The sequence below is a fragment of the Monodelphis domestica genome, chromosome 6, assembly GCF_027887165.1.
Source record: "Monodelphis domestica isolate mMonDom1 chromosome 6, mMonDom1.pri, whole genome shotgun sequence".
Classification (NCBI taxonomy): Eukaryota; Metazoa; Chordata; class Mammalia; order Didelphimorphia; family Didelphidae; genus Monodelphis; species Monodelphis domestica.
The window spans coordinates 267,356,860-267,378,181 of record NC_077232.1 but is presented as its reverse complement, the minus strand read 5'-3'; the positions used below and the strand labels follow the sequence as shown (position 1 = coordinate 267,378,181).

At 35.0% G+C, this 21,322-nt stretch overlaps 1 protein-coding gene across 14 annotated transcripts in view; it reads left to right on the top strand.

The window, feature by feature from the left end:
• PTPN13 (protein tyrosine phosphatase non-receptor type 13) overlaps positions 1-21,322 on the top strand; it is a 243,455-nt gene that overhangs the window by 70,387 nt on the left and 151,746 nt on the right. For 11 of the 14 annotated variants that reach the window (XM_056803189.1, XM_056803186.1, XM_056803185.1 and 8 more), the window contains exon 7: positions 18,547-19,125. The exons of the other annotated variants lie outside the window; for them this stretch is intronic. In XM_056803189.1, the coding sequence (XP_056659167.1) occupies positions 18,547-19,125 (579 nt within the window). The remainder of the gene's footprint in view (positions 1-18,546; positions 19,126-21,322) is intronic. 14 annotated transcript variants of the gene reach the window in all.

Here is a 21,322-nt window from a genome sequence, read left to right as displayed (position 1 = left end):
CCACATTTTTCATTACTTTTCTTCCTGGAAGGGCACTCCCTCTGTTCCTTGACCCTTATATTTCCTTCCAGACACAGTTCAAGGACTACCCCTTAAATGAACCATTTCTTCTTTCCCCAATTGCCTTGGCCTTCCTTGGAATTATTTCAAATTTGTTCTCTATCTACTTATTCATGGTCATGTTCTTTCCCCTGATAGAATGTAAGCTCTCTGAATGTAGAATCTGTTGCATTTTCTTTTTAGTATCCGAACACCTAGCACAGTGCCCAAAACAGAGCAGAACATTTAATGAAAGTTATATACTAATAGGATATGAATCACATATAGACTACACTTAGTGATTTAACCCTATTTAATTGGTTTATTCCTATAATTTTTATTTATCTATGCTTACAAAGTCTTATATCTAGAAAGCATTGGAAATACCACATTTGTATCACTGAATTCCGTTTTTCCATGTATCTCTGATTTCACCAATTGTGGAAATTTTTTGAGAAAATACAAATCAGTCACCTCTCCACACCTACTCTTCTGTATTACTCTTTCTCTACTAAAATCTTTGAGATGAAATCCTCTAAACTCATATAGATACTATCTATAGGTTCTCTTTTCCTTTCACTTTATGACCATTTTACCTCCTTCTATGGTTACACAATGAAATGGCATTCTTTTATGCTATTTATCTTGTCAAATTTTTTATTGTTAAAATAATGCAACATCCTCCTACCCACTTGGGCATTTTCATTGGTCTTTGGATGATGACCAACTTTTAATTCTTCAGATACTTCCATGGCTCAACCCAACAAGAGTATAGATGCTAAAAAATAAAAAATTAAAAAGATGGAACTTTGTTTACAGAAGGATAAAGTCAATAAGAAAACTGTGCATTCTCCTTTTCAGTTGTGGAAAATATATATACTGATTGACTAGCTCTATGGGTTATTCTCCAAATTTCCTTTAATAGTATGACTATAGCCTTCATACAGTTGGTTTTATACCTATGGACACTGAGGTTGTTGAACTTATTTTTGTAATTGTAATTCACTTCATAGTTAGTAAGCACTACAGGGATTTGTATTTGTATTTGTATTTACAAATTTGTAAATTTGTATTTACTCTACTTTTTAATTAGTTGCATGTCTATATGGTTGGCAGATAACATTTTTGAAGCCTACTGAAGCCTTTCTCAAAGGCTAATCATGTGTCATCTCAACATTTGTGTAGATTATCTCTATATAGATTTTGTGTAGACAGGAGAGTAGACATGGTTTTATTTTTTTTTACTTTTTAAACATTAATTTATTTGGTTATTTACAAACATTATTCATTGGAAACAATGATCATTATCTTTTCCTCCCCCTGTCCCCCTCCCACCACTTCTCCCATAGCCGGCACACAATTCCACTGGGTTTCACATGTGTTCTTGGTTCAAACCCATTTCCATGTTGTTGGTATTTGCACTAGAATGTTCATTTAGAGTCTCTCCTCAGTCATTTCCTCTCAGCCCCTGTAGTCAAGCAGTTGCTTTTCATCGGTGTTTTTACTCCCACAGTTTATCCTCTGCTTGTGGATGGTGTTTTTTAGATCCCTGCAGATTGTTCAGAGACATTGTATTGTCCCTAGTGGAGGAGTCTATTACCTTCCATTGTACCACAGTGTTTCAGTCTCTGTGTACAATGTTTTCCTGGTTCTGCTCCTTTCGCTCTGCATCACTTCCTGGAGGTTTTTCCAGTCTCTGTGGAATTCCTCCACTTTATTATTCCTTTGAGCACAATAGTATTCCATCACCAGCATATACCACAATTTGTTCAGCCATTCCCCAATTGATGGGCATCCCCTCGTTTTCCAGTTTTGGGCCACCACATAGAGCGCAGCTATGAATATTCTTGTACAAGTCTTTTTCCTTATTATCTCTTTGGGGTACAAACCCAGCAGTGCTATGGCTGGATCAAAGGGCAGACAGTCTTTTATCGCCCTTTGGGCATAGTTCCAAATTGCCCTCCAGAATGGTGGGATCAATTCACAACTCCACCAGCAATGAATTAATGTCCCTACTTTGCCACATTCCCCTCCAGCATTCATTACTTTCCTTTGCTGTCATGTTAGCCAATCTGCTAGGTGTGAGGTGATACCTCAGAGTTGTTTTGATTTGCATCTCTCTGATTATAAGAGATTTAGAACACTTTTTCATGTGCTTATTAATAGTTTTGATTTCTTTGGCTGAGAACTGCCTGTTCATGTCCCTTGCCCATTTATCAATTGGAGAATGGCTTGATTTTTGTACAATTGATTTAGCTCTTTATAAATTTGAGTAATTAAACCTTTGTCGGAAGTTTTTATGAAGATTGCTTCCCAATTTGTTGCTTTCCTTCTGATTTTAGTTATATTGGTTTTGTTTGTACAAAAGCTTTTTAATTTGATATAGTCAAAATTATTTATTTTACATTTTGTGACTCTTTCTAAGTCTTGCTTGGTTTTAAAGTCTTTCCCTTCCCAAAGGTCTGACATGTATACTATTCTGTGTTTATGTAATTTACTTATGGTTTCCTTCTTTATGTTTAAGTCATCCACCCATTTTGAATTTATCTTGGTGTAGGGTGTGAGGTGTTGATCTAATCCTAATCTCTCCCACACTGTCTTCCAGTTTTCCCAGCAGTTTTTATCGAATAGTGGATTTTTGACCCAAAAGCTGGGATCTTTGGGTTTATCATATATTGTTTTGCTGAGGTCACTTGCCCCACGTCTATTCCACTGATCCTCCTTTCTGTCTCTTAGCCAGTACCAAATTGTTTTGATGACTGCTGCTTTGTAAAATAGTTTGAGATATGGGACTGCAAGGCCCCCTTCCTTTGTTTTTTTTTCCCATTATTTCCCTGGATATCCTTGATCTGTTGTTATTCCAAATGAACTTTGTTATGTTTTTTTCTAAATCAGTAAAGAAATTTTTTGGAAGTTCAATGGGTATGGCACTAAATAGATAGATAAGTTTGGGTAGGATGGTCATTTTTACTATATTGGCTCGTCCTACCCATGAGCAGTTAATGTTTTTCCAATTGCTCAAGTCTAGTTTTAGTTGTGTGGCGAGTGTTTTGTAGTTGTGTTCATATAGTTCCTGTGTTTGTCTCGGGAGATAGATTCCTAGGTATTTTATTTTGTCTAAGGTGATTTTGAATGGGATTTCTCTTTCTAGTTTTTGCTGCTGAACTATGTTGGAGATATATAGAAATGCTGATGACTTATGCGGGTTTATTTTGTATCCTGCAACTTTGCTAAAGTTGTTGATTATTTCAATGAGCTTTTTGGTTGAATCTCTAGGATTCTTTAAGAAGACCATCATGTAATTTGCAAAGAGTGATAGCTTAGTCTCCTCCTTGCCTATTTTGATGCCTTCAATTTTGTTTTCTTCTCTAATTGCTACTGCTAGTGTTTCTAGTACAATGTCAAATAGTAGAGGTGATAATGGGCATCCTTGTTTCACTCCTGATCTTATTGGGAATGCATCTAGTTTATCCCCATTGCAGATGATATTGGCTGATGGTTTTAGATATATACTGTTTATTATTTTTAGGAACGACCCTCCTATTCCTATGCTTTCTAGTGTTTTCAGTAGGAATGGATGTTGTATTTTATCAAAGTCTTTTTCTGTGTCTATTGAAATAATCATGTGATTTTTGTTGGTTTGCTTGTTGATATGGTCGATTATGTGGATGGTTTTCCTAATATTGAACCAGCCCTGCATCCCTGGTATAAATCCTACTTGATCATGGTGGATGACCCTTCTGATCACTTGCTGGAGTCTTTTTGCTAGTATCCTATTTAAGATTTTTGCATCTATATTCATTAGGGAGATTGGTCTATAATTTTCTGCCTGGTTTTGGAATCAGTACCATGTTTGTGTCATAAAAGGAGTTTGGTAGAATTCCCTCTTTGTTTATTATGTCAAATAGTTTGTAAAGTATTGGGATTAACTGTTCTCTGAATGTTTGATAGAATTCACTTGTGAATCCGTCGGGCCCTGGGGATTTTTTCTTAGGGAGTTCTTTGATGGCCTGTTGGATTTCATTTTCTGATATGGGATTATTTAAGAATTCTATTTCTCCTTCTGTTAGTCTAGGCAGTTTATATTTTTGTATATATTCATCCATATCGCCTAGATTGCTGTATTTATTGCCATATAATTGGGCAAAGTAATTTTTAATGATTGCCTTGATTTCCTCTTCATTGGAGGTGCTGTCCCCCTTTTCATCTTTGATGCTGTTAATTTGCTTTTCTTCTTTCCTTTTTTTAATTAGATTGACCAGTACTTTGTCTGTTTTGTTTGTTTTTTCAAAGTACCAGCTTCTAGTCTTGTTTATTAGTGGGTTTTTTAATGGATTTTTGTGGGACAGAGTATTTTTTCTTTTGGAGGCTAATAATGAAGTCCATTATAAAATTTCCTGACCTCCTCATCTTCTGCAACTGCAAAAGCTGTCATGTTCATGGAAGTTTTTTGGTAATTACTTATTATTAACAATGTAATACAAAGTGATCAAATATCCCTTAAGAATATATACCTTACCCCTAAACATGATGAAACCAGCTTCTTTATTTACCTCTCCAAGATGAAACTGTAAACCTTTTTATGCTTCTATAGATACTATCTATTGGTTCTCCTTTCCCTTTTCCCCCTTCTTTTTTCTTCAGAGCCATAATACCAAGATTACTGTGATTTAGTTTCTTCAATATTAGGACCATTCTTTTGTCATTTGTTAAAGTACTAATATCTTGGAAGTAACTACTAATGATTGAGTTAATATTTATAAATTATCTAAATTCTTATTCCTCATATCATCTGCAAGTACTCTGAAACTTTCACTTCACAGGATGAAAGTGGTTGCTTAGTATTGACGATTGTGAATTTTTTTCTTTGTATAATGGGTTATCCTGTCTAACAAATTTATCACCAATGGCTATAATTAACTTTGTTCACCTTGGAAAAAAAGTCTATTAAGTATTATGTTAATTACTCATTGTAATTGCATGGTGTAGCAAATTCCAGTTCCCCTACTCCCACAAGTCATAGATTCCTTTAAGTTTTTCTCTAGAAAGATGCTATTCAGGAATCTGCTCTTTTGAAATATTAGACTAATTTCTGGGATATGCTGCTTAGAAAGTTGAAATCTTCCCCTCTTCTACTGATGAGATTGGACATCATAAGTGCTGGCCATGAATTCCCCTTTTGGGTCAAGTAGGCAATAAATCAGTACTCCAGCTACTGCTATCTCTGGGCCTGAGAAAACCTAATCTCAATATCTCTTCTGTAAGGCCACATAAATAAGCTTCCAAGTCCTTCTGCCCTAAGGCATTCATTCCAGTTCCTGTTGGAGAACAGATTCAAAGAAGAGGTTTTCCTCAGCCTCTTGAAAAGAAGCCTACTCTGGTTTTACAAAATCACAGACTTTAAAAATTATAAGGAATCTCATCTAGGCCACCCCATACAAAACACCACCTGCTAAGTGACCATTCAGTTGGAAGACCTCCAAAGAAAAAGAACTCATAAAGTTTAGAAGCACAGCTAATTTAACTTTTCATCAGTTCTGATTATTCCCTTAGAGCCCTAGCATAACAAATCTAATCCTTCCTCCATTTGACTGCCTTTCATATACTTGAGGACAGCTATCATGATCCCTATGAGACTTCTCTTAACATCTCTTACTCAAAGACCTTCATTACTTTGGTTGCCCTCTGAACCTTCTTGTTTTGTGAATATCCTTTTAACATGATGTACTAGAAATAAATGCAAGATTTTTCTAAGTTTTGTTTTTTTCAGGTAGGAAAATAAGACTCATCTTTACAAGTAGTAATATTTAAAAAAATTAAAACAGTTGATCCTTGATCCTACACCCTCCCTGATATTCCCATTCCCACTATATCTTTCTACTCTTTTTTTCTACAGAAGTTTAAAGGAGCTGCAAAGCAGTTAGTATCCAGAGTTATGTTATGTTACTTCTACCCGCTGAAACACAGGGGCAGGAGATAGAAAGGGACATGGCCACAGACACAGTTTTTTAGAACTCCTGTCTATTCATGCCTCCCATCTTATTCTGGGATATGCCTGATGTTTTTTATAACCATTGTTCAAGATTTTACATTTATCGCTATTTCTTTATTCTCCTTGATTTAACCTAATACTGTAGCCCAATGTTGGTGAACCAATGGCACACATTCTGGAGGAGGCTTCCCCCTCTCCACATGTGCCTGAGGACATTCCTTGCTTCACCTGCCCCTCTGCCCAGCAGCCCAATGGAAGTGCTTCCTCCTTCCCCTGTCTGTGGTAAGGCCAGGGATCTTGCATGTGGCATGAGGGTTGCAGTTTGGGCACTTGGTCTCTAAAATGTTCAACATCACTGCTCTAGCCTGTCAAGATTCTTTTGGATCCTAAAGCTATCAACTATGGTGTTCATTATTACTTATAGTTTGGGTCTTATACCAATCTGATGAGCATACCATCTATATATTTATCTCACATTTCTCATTAAAATGTTAAAGAGGACAAAACCAAACCCACATCCCCTGCCTGCTCCATTGTCCTACTGGAGCACACCTTCTGCTCTGTTGACACTATTGACACTGAACTATTAACAACTATTCTTTGAATACTTAACCATTTGCAAATAATCCTTTCTAGCCTTTCCTACTAGTAGATAAAACCTACTGGTTTCATTCTTTTTTAACAGCCTCTGAGAAACCATGTATAGCACCAAACCACAATGACACATTAGAGTATAGGACATGTTTTTTCATGATAGTTTTATATATATATCTTTGATTTCTTTATCCAAAAAATGTTTGATCACTTTAAAAAAGTATCTTTGTAACATCTGAAATAGTAAGATATTTAGTTAACTCATACCCTCCTTCCCTTGGCCCCATTGGAGAAGTCATCATATGACCCCCAAAAATGTATATATAAAACTATCTTGTTTATTTCTTCTTATCAGTCCTTCTCTATTGACTATTTATCTGTTGAGGAATGGCTCATATTCTTATATGTTTGACAAAGTTCTTTATATATATTTCAATTTATGAGACCTTTCTCTGAGAAACTTCATTCAGAATTTTTTTTCCAGCTTATGGCTTTTCTTCTAATCTCAGCTGTATTATTTTATGTGTACAAAACCTTTTTAATGTATTCAAAATTGTCCATTTTATATTTCACCATACTTTCTACCTTACTGATTCAAAATTCTTCTATCCATAAATCTGATAGATAATATGTTCCTTGTTCTCCTTGCTTATGATATCTCCCTTTATTATTTAGATCATATATCCATTTTGATCTTGTTTTGATAAATGTTATAAGATATTGGTCTATAGCTTCTATCTGGTCCTGCCTAAGAACTAGAAAAGTAGATCCATGGAACAGAATAAATATATGACAAATGGTTGTAAAAAAGTTATAGTAACTTTGTATCTGACAAAGATAAAAATTGAAGTCTTTAAGAATTCAACATTTGGTAAAATTGTTTGGAAAACTTGAAAGCAGTTTGAAGATACTAAATAATCTTTCATATATTATTCACTAAATCACTTCATAATGTCAAACCACTTTTTAGATGTTCAGATTAGAAAGATTTAAAAGAATATAGTTTCTGCTTTCAAAGAGTTTACACTGTAAAAGAAGAGATTAAGAAATGTCTCCAATAAGAATGAAATAGGAGAAAATAGAATACAATTTAAAAGTATCTAAACAAAATGATGTAAAAGAGGTATTATGTTCAGTTAGGAAAGACCTGAGGATATTTCTTGATCAGGGCCTTGAAAAAACAGAACATATTCAACTCGTAGACATGTGTATAAAATAGTATATAATAGATATGAGGAACAACTTTCACAAATACATGGAATCAAGAGAGGGCAAAGAGTGGAGCAGAATCCATATAGTGGAATACAGCTGAACTCTCTCACACAACCCCTCCACAAATATCTAGAAAAAAAACTTGTCTGAGTCCTAATTGGGAAATGTAAGAAAAGAAATAATTTTTCATAAATTTCAGAAAGAAAAAAAGTTAATTTTTTTCAAGCTCCTCTTAGTAGTTTCCAAATAAAACACATAGGTTTCCTGAAATGTATAAAGGCAAAAAATTCCTTACATTCCTTTTAGTGATCTCTATTTGCAAAAAAGCATGTTGACTGTTAGACTTGGAAGGTCTTTAGGGTCATACATAGCATGTCCTGCACATAGAGGGTTAAGCAATAAACAAGACTAGTCTATATAAATCCAGTCTTTCAAAGTACAAGGCTAATTACAAACATTCAAACATCATGATAAAGTTTTCTTCATCTGAAGAATAGGCAAACAAACAAAAGAATTCCAACATAAAAAAGTTATTATGGTGAGAGAGATGCCCAAGAAACAAACCTAGAAGCTAAGGATTCCAAACCATCTTTAAGCAACCCTCAAAAGAAAAACACAGTATAGCCATAAATTCATCCAGAATTCCTGGATGACATGAAAAATGTTCATTAAAAGAACTAAGTTTTTTAAAGAAATCAAGAAAAGAGAGCAATGAAAGAACAAATTGGAAGAGGAATTAAAAGCTTGGAAGAAACTATACAAAACCTAACCTAATAAAAAACTCCTTGAAAATAAGAATGAACCAAGTGGAAGAGAATGATTCCATTTAGACAACAAGAAATGTTAAAACAAAGTCAGTGGTCTACAGGGAAGAAAAAATAAAAATGTAAGAACTCAAAAACAATTGAGTTAGAAAAGAGATTAAAGTGTGGTAATTTGTGAGTCATTGGAATATCTGAGAAATCACAAAAGATTGCTGAGATCTCTTAGAGCTAGAGGACAAAGGAGAAATAGAAAGAATCTTCTGGTTATCTACTGGTAGGAAATAAATATGAAAATTCCCAGGAACACTATTGCCCTAATCCAAAGCTTCAAGGTCAAAATAAAAATACTACAAAGAGCCAGAAAGAAATAATTTGAGTACTAAGGAGCTATAGTAAGGTTCACAACATTTAGAAACTATCACACAGGAAAAGAAAGTATAAAATATGATACTAAATAAGGCAAAAGGTATAGGTTTACACCCAAGAATCACTTAAGCAGCGAAAAAATGATTCATCCCATGGTAGAAAAATGGGGCTTTAAAAGAAGACTTCCAAACATTTCTATAAAATGGCTGAATAGAAACACTGAAATATAAACACAAGCATAAGTAAACATGAATGAACAATGTAAGGGACTAAAAAGAGATAAACTACTTAAATTCTAAGATAGGGAGGTTAATATATGTTTCTTCTCAAGAACAACATCATTAGTCATAAAACAACTTTAATTAGTCTGAGGGCCTGAAAAGAGTTTTGTTACTTGTAAAAGTATCTGCTAGGGGATGAAATACAGTGGAGGAGTAAAATGGAAGGATGCAAAAAATTATTTTGCAATTGGGGTGTACAAGTAAAAAGCTATATATAAAAAGAAGTAGTAGGGATGTGAGTGGATAACACTTGAATCCCAAAGAAAACCACCATTAGTCAAAAAGCAAATAAGGGGCAATAACAAAGATCTCAGGAAGAAAAAAACTCAGTGACTTTGAAAATAAGCAGATACATCAACAGGGGAAACTATTAACAGAAAAAGTAAATATGACCTCTGGCTCTAATAAGTTCAGGCATCTATGAATAATTACTGCAAAGCAAAAGAAAACAGCTCTATACTTGATGAGATTATGTGAGCAGAACCTAGAAACACAGCTCACTATTCCTGAGTGGTTCAAAAGAGAAATGAGAATTGTGAAAGCAGAATTTATGACAAACATAATAAGTAGGACAGACTAGAAAAATTGGAATTTATAATGGTAAGTCTCACCAAAGAAATAAAAGACAGAACAATAAATTGGGAAAATAAATATATAGAAATGCAGGACAATATAGGAGAGGCAAAAAGCAACTTTAAAAGAAAACATGCTCCCCTGTGCAAGTAAAAAAAATATTGTTCTTGAAGACAAGATGCAAAGAGATAACTTAAGGATCATAGATCTCCCAGAAGAACACAACAGAACAAAATACCAGAACACCTAATGAAGGAACTGCTCAGAACTTATGAACATAAAAATGAAATACCAGTTGAAAAAAATCATAGGTCACCTCTGGGGGGGGGGAGAGACAAGGCTGCAAACTTCAAGATATATAGTGTGGTTAAAATGTAAAATTCAATTAAAACATTAAGTTCTGCAAATGATTAAGAGGAAAATCTTCAAATACTAAGGAAAGGAAATTCAAATAATGCAAAAGTTCAGCAACACAGCCCCGAGATGGCCTACCCTCCAAATTTGAGCTTGTGAAAAAAAGATGAATATTTAATAGTAAATAAATATTTAAACTTTGTTATTATTATTATTATTATTAAAACCCTTACTTTCCATCTTGGAATCAATACTGTGTATCCAAGAAGAGCAGTAAGGGCTAGGCAGTGGGGGTCAAGTGACTTGCCCAGGGTCACACAGCTGGGAAGTGTCTGAGACCAGATTTGAACCTAGGACCTCCTATCTCTAGGCATGACTCTCAATCCACTGAGCTACCCAGCTGCCACCTAAATATTTAAACTTTACAAAGAACACCAGAAGTGATGAGTAGTAGCAGAGTGTTAATAGAGACCTGCAAAAGACTTCTTTCTATATATAAAGGAGAAAGGTAGGGAAGGTGTGTAGGTTTAGTGGTAGTAAAGGTGAAGAAGGTGGTCCTGGAGCATTATGGACAGAACCTAGTGACACCTTGCTGACAAGTGAATCATATTGGGGTGGGAGAGTAGTATATTACAACATAGAAGAATATATTAAAGGGAAAGGAATAGGGAAATATAGAGGAACATGAATTAGTTACTATAGGAAAGTAACCCTTGTGGTCTCAGAAAAGATGAGGAATAGGCAAGGAGGAGGAGAGAACTGAAGAGGAGAGGGAAAGGAAGGAGATTTTGCTTCATTGGTAAGATAATAACCTCATACTCCATGAAGCCTAGGGGGTTTAGTTCTTGAAAAGTCTTTCCTTTAAAGTGTTGATGGAGATGGGGCTTGGAACTCCTGGGTACCACTGGTACATGAAGGAATGAGAAAGTACAGGAGATTTTGAGGCAAATGGAGTGAAAATGATAACCAAAGGAAGGTGAATATGTAAGTGATGTAATCAGGTATGTGGTGGGGGAAGAATATCCCTTGTGACAGTGTCCTCTATGGTACCTGCAAAAATTAGCATTGTTTTGGGAGTAGGGGAGAATGAAAAAGGGGAATCCACTAGAAAATTTTACAAGATGGTGGCAGAAACTACCTAATGGATACAGACTGGAATGAATATTTTGGAAGATTTGAGTATATGGAGAATACAGTTGAAAAAGAGAGACCATAATTATAATTATAGAAGCCATGAATAGTAGAATAAGAATCAACAGTAGACAGAAAAAGAGTATGGTTAATGAAAAGGGTAGCCTAATGAAGAGAGTGAGAAAAATACTTTTTAGAAAGGGATAGAAAAAAAAGTGAAAAATTTTAAACTAATAATCAGGAATAATTTAAATGGAAGAGAAGAAAACTTGACTGAAAAGAAAAAAAAAGAGGGGAAGAATTCTATAACTAGATAAAAGCAGGCAAAAAGGGGAAAAAAAGATCTAATAAGAGAAATCCCAAAAGGAAAGGGGTAGCAAATGAGAGGTTATCAGGAATAAGGTGAAGAGAGTCAGTGCCACTTAAAGAGTAAAGTAAAATTACAGAAGGAATATAGTATTGTGTTTATAGTAGAAGAGGGAAAGAGAGAAAATATAAACCCAGTGGTTTATTCATTTATCTCTTTAGGTTTTTTGAATTGGCTGATTTACTTTGCCGTATACTATGATTACAACTCCTATTTTTTTAGATTCGTTTGATAAACAGTAAATTTTTTCCATTCTCTCACTTTTATTTTGTTTTGCTTTTTTTAATGCATTTGTTGTAAGCATTGTTTAATCTACCCAAATTTAAAATTATGCTAGAGTTGAGGAAAAATAGAGGGAAAAATAAGAGCAATGCAAAAACCAAAAAGCAAAGAAAATTATGATTGATCACCCAAATGAAAAAGAGATCCATAAGCTCCCAGAAGAAAATAATGTATTAAGAACTAGAATTAGACAAGGGGAAGCTAACAATTTTCTAAGACAACCAGAAATAAGAAATCAAAATCAAAAGAATGAAGTAATAGAAGAGAATATGAAATGCATTATCACAAAAACAACTGCCTAGAAAATAGATAATGAGAGACATTACAAGAATAGTTGGACTCCTAGAAAGTTATAATTAAAAAGGGAATGTAGACATCAAGGAAAATGCCTGGAAATTCTAGAATCAGAAGGTAAAATAGAAATGGAAAGAATCCACCTATCACTCCCTCATGAGACCCAAATGCACAAGAGCACCATTGCTTAGTTCTGCAGCTCCCAGGTTGAGGAGAAAATACTATAAGCAACAAGAAAAAAATACTACAGCCTACTAACACAGTCTACTAGCAGTATAATACAACAATAGCAGTTTCAACTTTAAAAGAACACAGGACATGAAGCACAAAGAACTGGGCTTATAAGCAAGAATAACATTCAGCAAAGATAATCACAATTGTAAAAGGTAAAAAAATGAATATTTAATGAACTGAAGAGTTTCAACTATTACTAAGGAGAAACTCCAGAATTCAGCATAGATGGCATAATCCTCCATTCATGAGAGGTTGTGGCATTAGAACAAAAGTTCCCCTGAGTATGACCAAGCTGGAAAGGCATGGGTTTGGAAAGAGTCTGGTCTTGGCAACAACTTGTCTCTGCTGCCTAATGACCAATCTAGCTAAATATAGCCCTGGTAATGTATATTAACTGAAAACCAGATTAAGTTGATCAGATGCTGATAGGAACATGGAGAAAGAGGCCCAATATTATATTGCTAGAACAGCTCTGAATTGTTTTTTTAGAGAACAAGATGGAATATACTTTAAGAGCTGTAAAATTCATGTTCATTGACTTAGGGATCCTATTACCAGGGATTATGCCCTAAGGGCATTATCAAGACAGTTAAAAAGCCATTTATGTGTTAAAATATTCATGGAAGCTTTGTTTGTAATGACAAAATAGCTAGAAATATAGAAATTCAATGATTGGGAGAAATGGTTGAATAGATTATGATATTTGAATGTAATGGATTGTTGAATTTTGACTTCATTTTTTTTCCATTTGAATGTTTATTTTGTCAATTTAGAACATTATTTCTTGGTTACAATAATCACATTATTTCCCTCCTTCCCCTCCAAACCACTCTTCCCACAGCCAACATGCAATTTCATTGGGTATTACATGTGTCCTTGATCAGAACTCATTTCCATGTTGTTGTTTACACTAGGAGTTTAGAGTCTACATCCCCAACAATATACCTTCAACCCATGTATTCAAGCAGTTGTTTTTCTTTGGTGTTTTTACTCCCACAGTTTGTCCTCTGCTTGTGGATAGTGTTTTTCTCTTACAAATCCCTGCAGATTGTTCAGGATCACTGCATTGCCATTAATGGAGAAGTCCATTATGTTCGATTGTACCATAGTGTGTCAGTCTTTGTGTACAATGTTCTTCTGGTTCTGCTCCTCTCACTCTGCATCACTTCCTGGAGGTTGTTCCAGTGTCCATGGAATTCCTCCAACTTTATTATTCCTTTGAGCACAATAGTATTCCATCACCAACAGATACCCCAATTTGTTCAGCTATTCCCCAATTGAAGGGCATCCCCTCATTTTCCAATTTTTGGCCACCATAAAGAGCGCAGCTATGAATATTCTTGTACAAGTCTTTTTCCTTATTATCTTGTTGGGTTACAAACCCAGCAGTGCTATGGCTGGATCAAAGGGCAGAGAGTCTTTTATCGCCCTTTGGGCATAGTTCCAAATTGGCCTCCAGAATGGTTGGATCAATTCACAACTGTGCTAGCAATAAATTAATGTCCAGACTTTGCCACATCCCCTCCAACATTCATTACTTTTCTTTGCTGTCATGTTGGCCAGGTGTGAGGTGATACCTCAGTTGTTTTGATTTGCATTTCTCTGATTATAATAGATTTAGAGCACTTTTTCATGTGCTTATTAATAGTTTTGATTTCTTTAACTGAAAATTGCCTATTTATGATCCTTGCCCATTTTTCAATTGGAGAATAACTTGATTTTTTTGTACAACTGGTTTAGCTCTTTATAAATATGAGTAATTAGACCTTTGTCAGACATTTTTGTAATGAAGATTGTTTCCCAATTTGTTGCTTCCCTTCTAATTTTGGATACATTAGTTTTGTTTGTACAAAACCTTTTTAATTTGATGTAATCAAAATTATTGATTTTACATTTTATGATTTTTTTTCTAGCTCTTGCTTGGTTTTAAAGTCTTTCCTTTGATCTGACAAGTATACTATTCTGTGTTCGCCTAATTTGCTTATAGTTTCTGTCCTTATATTCAGGTCATTCACCCATTCTGAGTTTATCTTGGTGTAGGGTATGAGATATTGATACAAACCTAATCTCTCCCACACTGTCTTCCAATTTTCCCAGCAGTTTTTATCAAAAAGTGGGTTTTGGTCTCCAAAACTGGAATCTTTGGGTTTATCATAGACTGTCCTACTGAAGTCATTTACCCCAAGTCTATTCCATTGATCCTGAGGATTTCTATCTCTTAGCCAGTACCAAATTGTATTGATAACCACTGCTTTATAGTATAGTTTGAGATCTAGGACTGCAAGTCCTCCTTTCTTTGCATTTTTTTTCATGATTTCCCTGGATATCCTTGATCTTTTATTCTTCCAAATGAACTTTGTTATGCTTTTTTCTAATTTTGTAAAGAAGTTTTTTGGTAGTTCAGAGGGTACGGCACTAAATAAGTAAATTAATTTGGGTAGGATTGTCATTTTTATTATGTTAGCTTGTCCCACCCATGAGCAATCAATGTTTTTCCAGTTGTTTAGATCTAGTTTTAATTGTGTGGAGAGTGTTTTGTAGTTGTGTTCATATAGTTCCTGTGTTTGGATTTTGACTTTAAATGATCACCCTATTGCAAATATGAATATGGAAATAGATTTTGAACAATAATACATATATAACCAAATGGAATTGCTCATCAGCTCCAGGCGGGGGAGGGAAGGGGAAAGGAAAGAATCATGTAACCATAGAAAAATATTCTAAGTAAATAAATTTTTAAAAAAGAAATGACAAATATTGGAAAAATAAATAAAATGAGAGAAATATATGAAGAGATGAAAAGGAAAAGAAAATAAGAATACATACTATGATTACACTTTAAAAAATAATAGCCACAAAATCAAGAGAAAAATGTATCAAAGCAAAACAAATCCAAAGAGAATGCAAAAGCAGAGGATGTTTATATTAGCCCACATATAAAATTTCCATATTGTACATAATTTTCAATGCATTTATTTAATTACATTTTTTTTGGTAGTGGTTACTAAGTTTAAAAATAAAAAACTAGGCAAAAAAAAATCAAGACTAGCTCAAATACCTAAAGGATCATTCAATGTTTATGCCTAGGCCATGCCAACATAATAAAAATGACAATACTACTAAAGTTAATTTATACTTTTAATTGAGTAATGGGATGAGTGAAATTGAATTTTTTTTAATGGCCTATGTGGGAATTTGTTTTGTTTGACTGAACATCTTTGTATCTAAGATTTTGGTTTATTTCTTTCTCAATTGAGGTAGGGGAAAGTGGTGGAAGAGAGAAAAAGTAGATTTTGTTGATTGTACAAGATTAAAGAATATCTGATTGTCTAGTTTGGATGAAACATTAAAATGCATTAAGGGAAATAGACTGATATGATTTTGGAATAGTACTTTTTAATTATTTATTGACTAGTGTATGAACCTGAAATAAATCTAAGAAATAAAATTTATGTCATAATCACATATTTGTTCACCTACAAGGACACCTATGTTCCATAACACAAATGTTCTTTAAGGGTACCTAAGAAATGATTACTTGATAGAGCCAGGTCTGAAGATGGGAGGTTCTGAGTTCAAATCAAAACTAAATTCCATTCCAATTTGGAATTTGCCACATATCCACCCCCCCCCCCCCCATATTACTTTTAAGTGTTAGGACAATTTTGCTGTCATGACTTCATATGGATGGTACTATCAAATGGCTTCTTGGATTTTAATTTCTCTAATCATATGACCTCTTGGAATAAGTCAACAAGAATTAATTAATAATTTGCTATTTACCATAAACAAAGCCTCAGGGAGATCTCATCTTAATGTGGGAGACAACATAGGAATAGTGATATACACGCAAGATGTATACAGAGTATATCAGAATTGATTGCTCATGATTATATTCCAGAAGAACAAACACTCCAGAGGTTAGATAGTAATATTTGGCCACAGAGCCTGAGGCAAACCCTATCTTAATTCCCAATTGGTTTCAGTCTTATGCTGGTTAATACCATTAAAAAAAAAATCCTGACCTTCTGTTTTAGAATCAATATTGCGTATTGGTTCCAAGGCAAAAAAAGGGATAAGAGCTGAGCAATGGGGATTAAGTGACTTGCCCAGGTCCATATAGTTAGGAAGTGTCTGAGGCTAGATTTGAACCCTGGACCTCCCATCTCTAGGCATGGTTCTCTATCCACTGAGCTACCTAGCTGCCCCTCTAAAATCATAGAAATATACTAACACAGAACCTCAACTTCATTTTCTGGGAGATTCATAACAGTTCCTTGAGACCATTTAGATTACATTTGTGCTATGAGTTAAGCACCCATTCGTTCCTTGGAGTGTGACTCATACCGTTGTGGGCTATTAGCAGAATTATCACCAATGTTCCAGTAAGGTGAGCTCCATGGCAATGCCTAATAGCAGAGTCAAGAGACTTAGTGCTAAAAGGCACTGTAAAGCCTTCTTCATTAGAATAAATCAGGGTCACAGTGGTGTTTAAAATCTGGGATTTACATCTAGGTCCTTTGACTTTAAATAGTAATCGTGTGTAATTATACAGCATTTGGGTGCACCTATTGGCACAGTGGATAGAGTGCCAGGCCTGAAGTCAAGAAGACATCTTCTTGAGTTCAGATCTTACCTCAGATAGTTACTTGGTGTATGAACGTGGGCAAATCTCCTAATCCTGTTTGTCTCTGTTTCCTAATCTGTAAAATGAGCTAGAGAAAGAAATGGCAAACCATTCTAGTATATTTGCCAAAAAAGATGAGGGTGGTGGTGGTCATGAAGAGTCATACAAACATGAAAATGACTAAACAACAAATACAGCATTTTAAAGTTTGCTAGATATTTTCCTTATAACTTTTGTCAAGCAGGGAGCCAAGTTTTATGCAGGTGAGCAAGAGCAAAGACTCAGAGAGAATGGGTGACCTTACCCAGTTCACTCAGCCAACAGAGAGTGGTACTTGAACTCCAGTCCCTCAAAACTAGAAGTGGTGGATAATATTTGCCTAATAAGAAATTGAGGCTTACTGTCTGGAATGATTAAATTAGAGCTAACCACAAGTGTGAAATGGGGTTTTTACTCATAAGAGGTCTCCCAAGAAAAACATATTATAGAGTAAATTCTCAGATAAATTTGAGCTCCCTTCTAATTCTCATTCCCTGACTTATTGTTTTATTAGAAGTCGTTAGTCATTCTTTGGGGATGATACAACCTCTGTTCATGATTCACAATAATGCTAACAACATGTCTACATTTTTGTAAAGTCTAAAAATTTAGAAACGAAATTTGATCCAACTGTCAGTTCTGTAAAGCCCTAAAACACTTTTTAAGTGCCCGGAAACCCCAATGACATCCATGGATGTTTCCGTCTACCTCACTTGTTTTAGAACTTAGTATTACAGAAACATTTTCTAGTATATTTAATTGTATGGAGATTACTTTGAGCTACTTTAAAAGCTTTTTTAGGCTAGCCTAGAAATTCAACCACCATCTAGAACATTATTTCTTTTGGGGGGGGGGGGATTGTGAATTTAAATAAGAAGAGCCACGATAGCATATAAGTATACTTTATGCGTAATTTAAAAAATGCTCTCCCAGTATATTAGTTTATAGATCCTTTCACTATTCATTATAAGATCTACTTTAATCATCACAAAGTAAATATCAGATAATCATAGAAAGTAGAATTTTCTGGCATCAAAATTTTGTGCATTTACTAAAAGCAGGGATTTTAAAAACTATTTATTTGAATCACTAAACTAAACTAGGGTTGCTTATGATGTAGAGGAAAGCAAGACTGACAATCTAATATTCAATCAGTTTCTGGAATATTGGCCATTATAATAGATTGGATAGTAGTAGAAATTCTTTCTTTCACTAAAAAAATGAGGTAGTGCACATATTTTCATTTTCAAATGCTCTAGGGTAAAATTTCTCTGGTAATTTATTTGGATTCCCCCTCTTCATAATATTAAGAAAATATCTAGTCACTTGAAATTTTAATGCCACTGTAGAGTATGAAAAAAAATATGTGCATACATGATAGATTCTTATCATTTCAGGAAGAAGCTCCACTTCTGATGTTCTAGCTGTATCCAAGACTCCATTTTCTCAGCAGAGCTTTCTTAACAAAGGGCTTAGTAAATCAATGGGATTTCTCTCCATCAGAGACACACCAGGTGAGGAAGATTTTTTCAAGGAAATTTCCTCAGATTATAACCCTGGATATGAAGAATCAGAAGGTCCCTGTTCCCTTTATCATTACAAAACTAATGGCACTGAAAGAAAAGGCAACCTTAGCCACAATGTGCTTCATAAACAGAAGGTCTGGGCTTCATCCTTGGACTTGGTCTGCTCCTCTGACAACCCAACCAATGAAGATGTGCTCTCTGCTGAGGCTGGAAGGCTTCGTCACTGTTTACCTGAGGCAATAAAACCTCAAGTTTCTACTGCTCCTAGAAGAAAAGAAGCAAGATACTCAGATGGAAGTCTAGCCCTGGACATCTTTGGTCCTCAGAGACTCGTTCCAGTTCGCCATATACCAGAGTTACCCACCTCACCAGCGATATCAAGTGCCTTGGACAGAATACGAGGAAGGCAGAAGAAGCTCCAAGTGCTGAGGGAGGCCATGAACATTGAAGGTCAGTTGTTGTATGTGTGTTGGGAGGAGAGTGGGGATGGAACATTAATCCTTGGCTATCAAAATGAAGAAGGTCTAAACCATTTGACAAGGAAAGCATTTATCTTGGAAGCTTGTGCACACTTTGAAGCCTTTCTAAATGTCATTTGTCCCTTAAGAAAAGATCGCTTTTCCCTTTCTCAGCCAATACACATGCCCCTTTCAGTCAGAACCCATTACTTCTAGGCAATTTTCCTTCCTGAGTCCCCAGGTACAGTCATTCTCTCAATATTAATTCAGTTATTTTCATTTACACTTATACTTCTAGTTGTTCTTTGTGTTTTTCTTTTTCATACTCATCTCTACTCTCAGATTTTATTGGGAAATCATAAAAGTCAGAGAGTACATCTTGCATTTCCTTTCTCTCCCCTTCTGATTACCTTGTTTAATTCACTGCATACTGGGAGAGTTTAGGATGTATTGATTGATTAGTTACTAGTGTCAGAATTGTTGCTCCATTCTTGATGCAGTGCTTTCTGAAAAACCTGTGAGTGCCACTGTTACAAGGGAATCACTTTAAAAGACTGATATATATTAATTTAAGGTCGCCAAGGAATCAGCTATGTAATTCCTAAATGAAAAACTCAAGTCAGCCGTCAGCCTTTTTTGGAGTTTAATTACAATAGGAGCAAGAAAGGAATTAGAGATATATAGAGAGAGAGAAAGGGGAGAGAAGGGAATAGGGCTTAAATACCCCTTCTGTTTAGGCTGGGCCAAAAGGCCCAAGCCCTTAGATAGCTGGGGCAAAGAAAAGAGATCAGTCCCTATTACTCACGTGACCAAAATGGAGAAACAGTCTCAGAGGCCCCCACCTTCAGCTTCCTTCAGAGCAAGCTTCCTCAGAGCCCAGGAACCACACCGACCCAAAAACTCCACAACCACCACCTCGAGTCTCCAGACCCTCCTATCTTTAAGGAAACCATCCAAGTTGCCTCCCCTCAGTCCTCACATCTACCAATCACTCTTCATCAATTTGCCTGTCAATGGAGGCTCTCGCTTAACCCAGGACCGCCCAGAGGTTTCTGGCTTTTTGCACATGTCTGTTGAAGGTCATATTTTCAAATGATTAAATCTATACTCCTTTGTTACAGCCCTTTCTAAATCCTGTTAACTTGAGTATGGTAGAGATTGGAATAATTAAATTTTGATCTAGGCTGCAGCCCTTACTCAATCCTATTAGGACTGAATAGGGTGGAGTATCTCCATTGTATCAATTCTAAAATCAATCAAGACTCAAAGAAATTCCTGTTCTATGCTTAAGCATAGGTCAAAGTCCTTTCCATTGTTCAGCAAAAGGTTTCTGTCCTAAAGTAATCTTAAGAAGGGAAGAGAAGGAACCTCCCATGCCAATGGAGTTCCCATTCCAATAGACTATCAGTAAGAAATTTTCCAAGTATGAAATATCCAATGGTGAAATTTCCAACATTTATAAGTCTAAGGAATTTTGAGGTTTACAATCCCCCCTGATGATCATTGGGAGACTAGTCTCCCCATTGATCATTTAACATAATCATTTTGTAGTTCTAAATTCACTTCTAACTAAAGATATGCACAATATTCAATTTCTAAGAGAAATTAGAATAGTGAGAGAGGAAATAGAAAAGAAAAGAAAGCAAAACCAATGTTTGCTAGGCGCATTGACAGAAAGCCAAATTAGGGGCAGTCCCTTTTGGCATAAATGTTACAATAAATGTTCAATCAAAAGTTCAGTCCAATCAATCACATCCAAAGTTCATTCTTGATCTTCTTGATGAAGTGTAGGTTTTTGGCATCTTTCTGCAACAGTTCATTCTCTGGATATAAAAGTTTCAAGCTTCTTTCTTGAAGATCTTTTCTCGAACAAAATCAAAATCTTTGAAAATTTTTTATAACAGTAAAATCTTAAACAAAAGTCTTGGATTTTTATAAAAATAAAATCTCAAATAAAAAAAATTCAAAAATTCTTAGATTTTAAATTAAAATACAATCCCCCCTGAAGTAAGTATTAAAAAAAAAATATCAAGTTAAGCTCAGAATGCAATGTTCAGGTATGGGGTTGTATGTGTCAATTATCAAAAAAATAGAAAAATAATCAAAAACATAAGAAAATTTCAAAATAGACCTTGTATAGGTCCAGTTTAAAGTAATTTCTATCCCACAAGTATGTAGGACAGAATGCA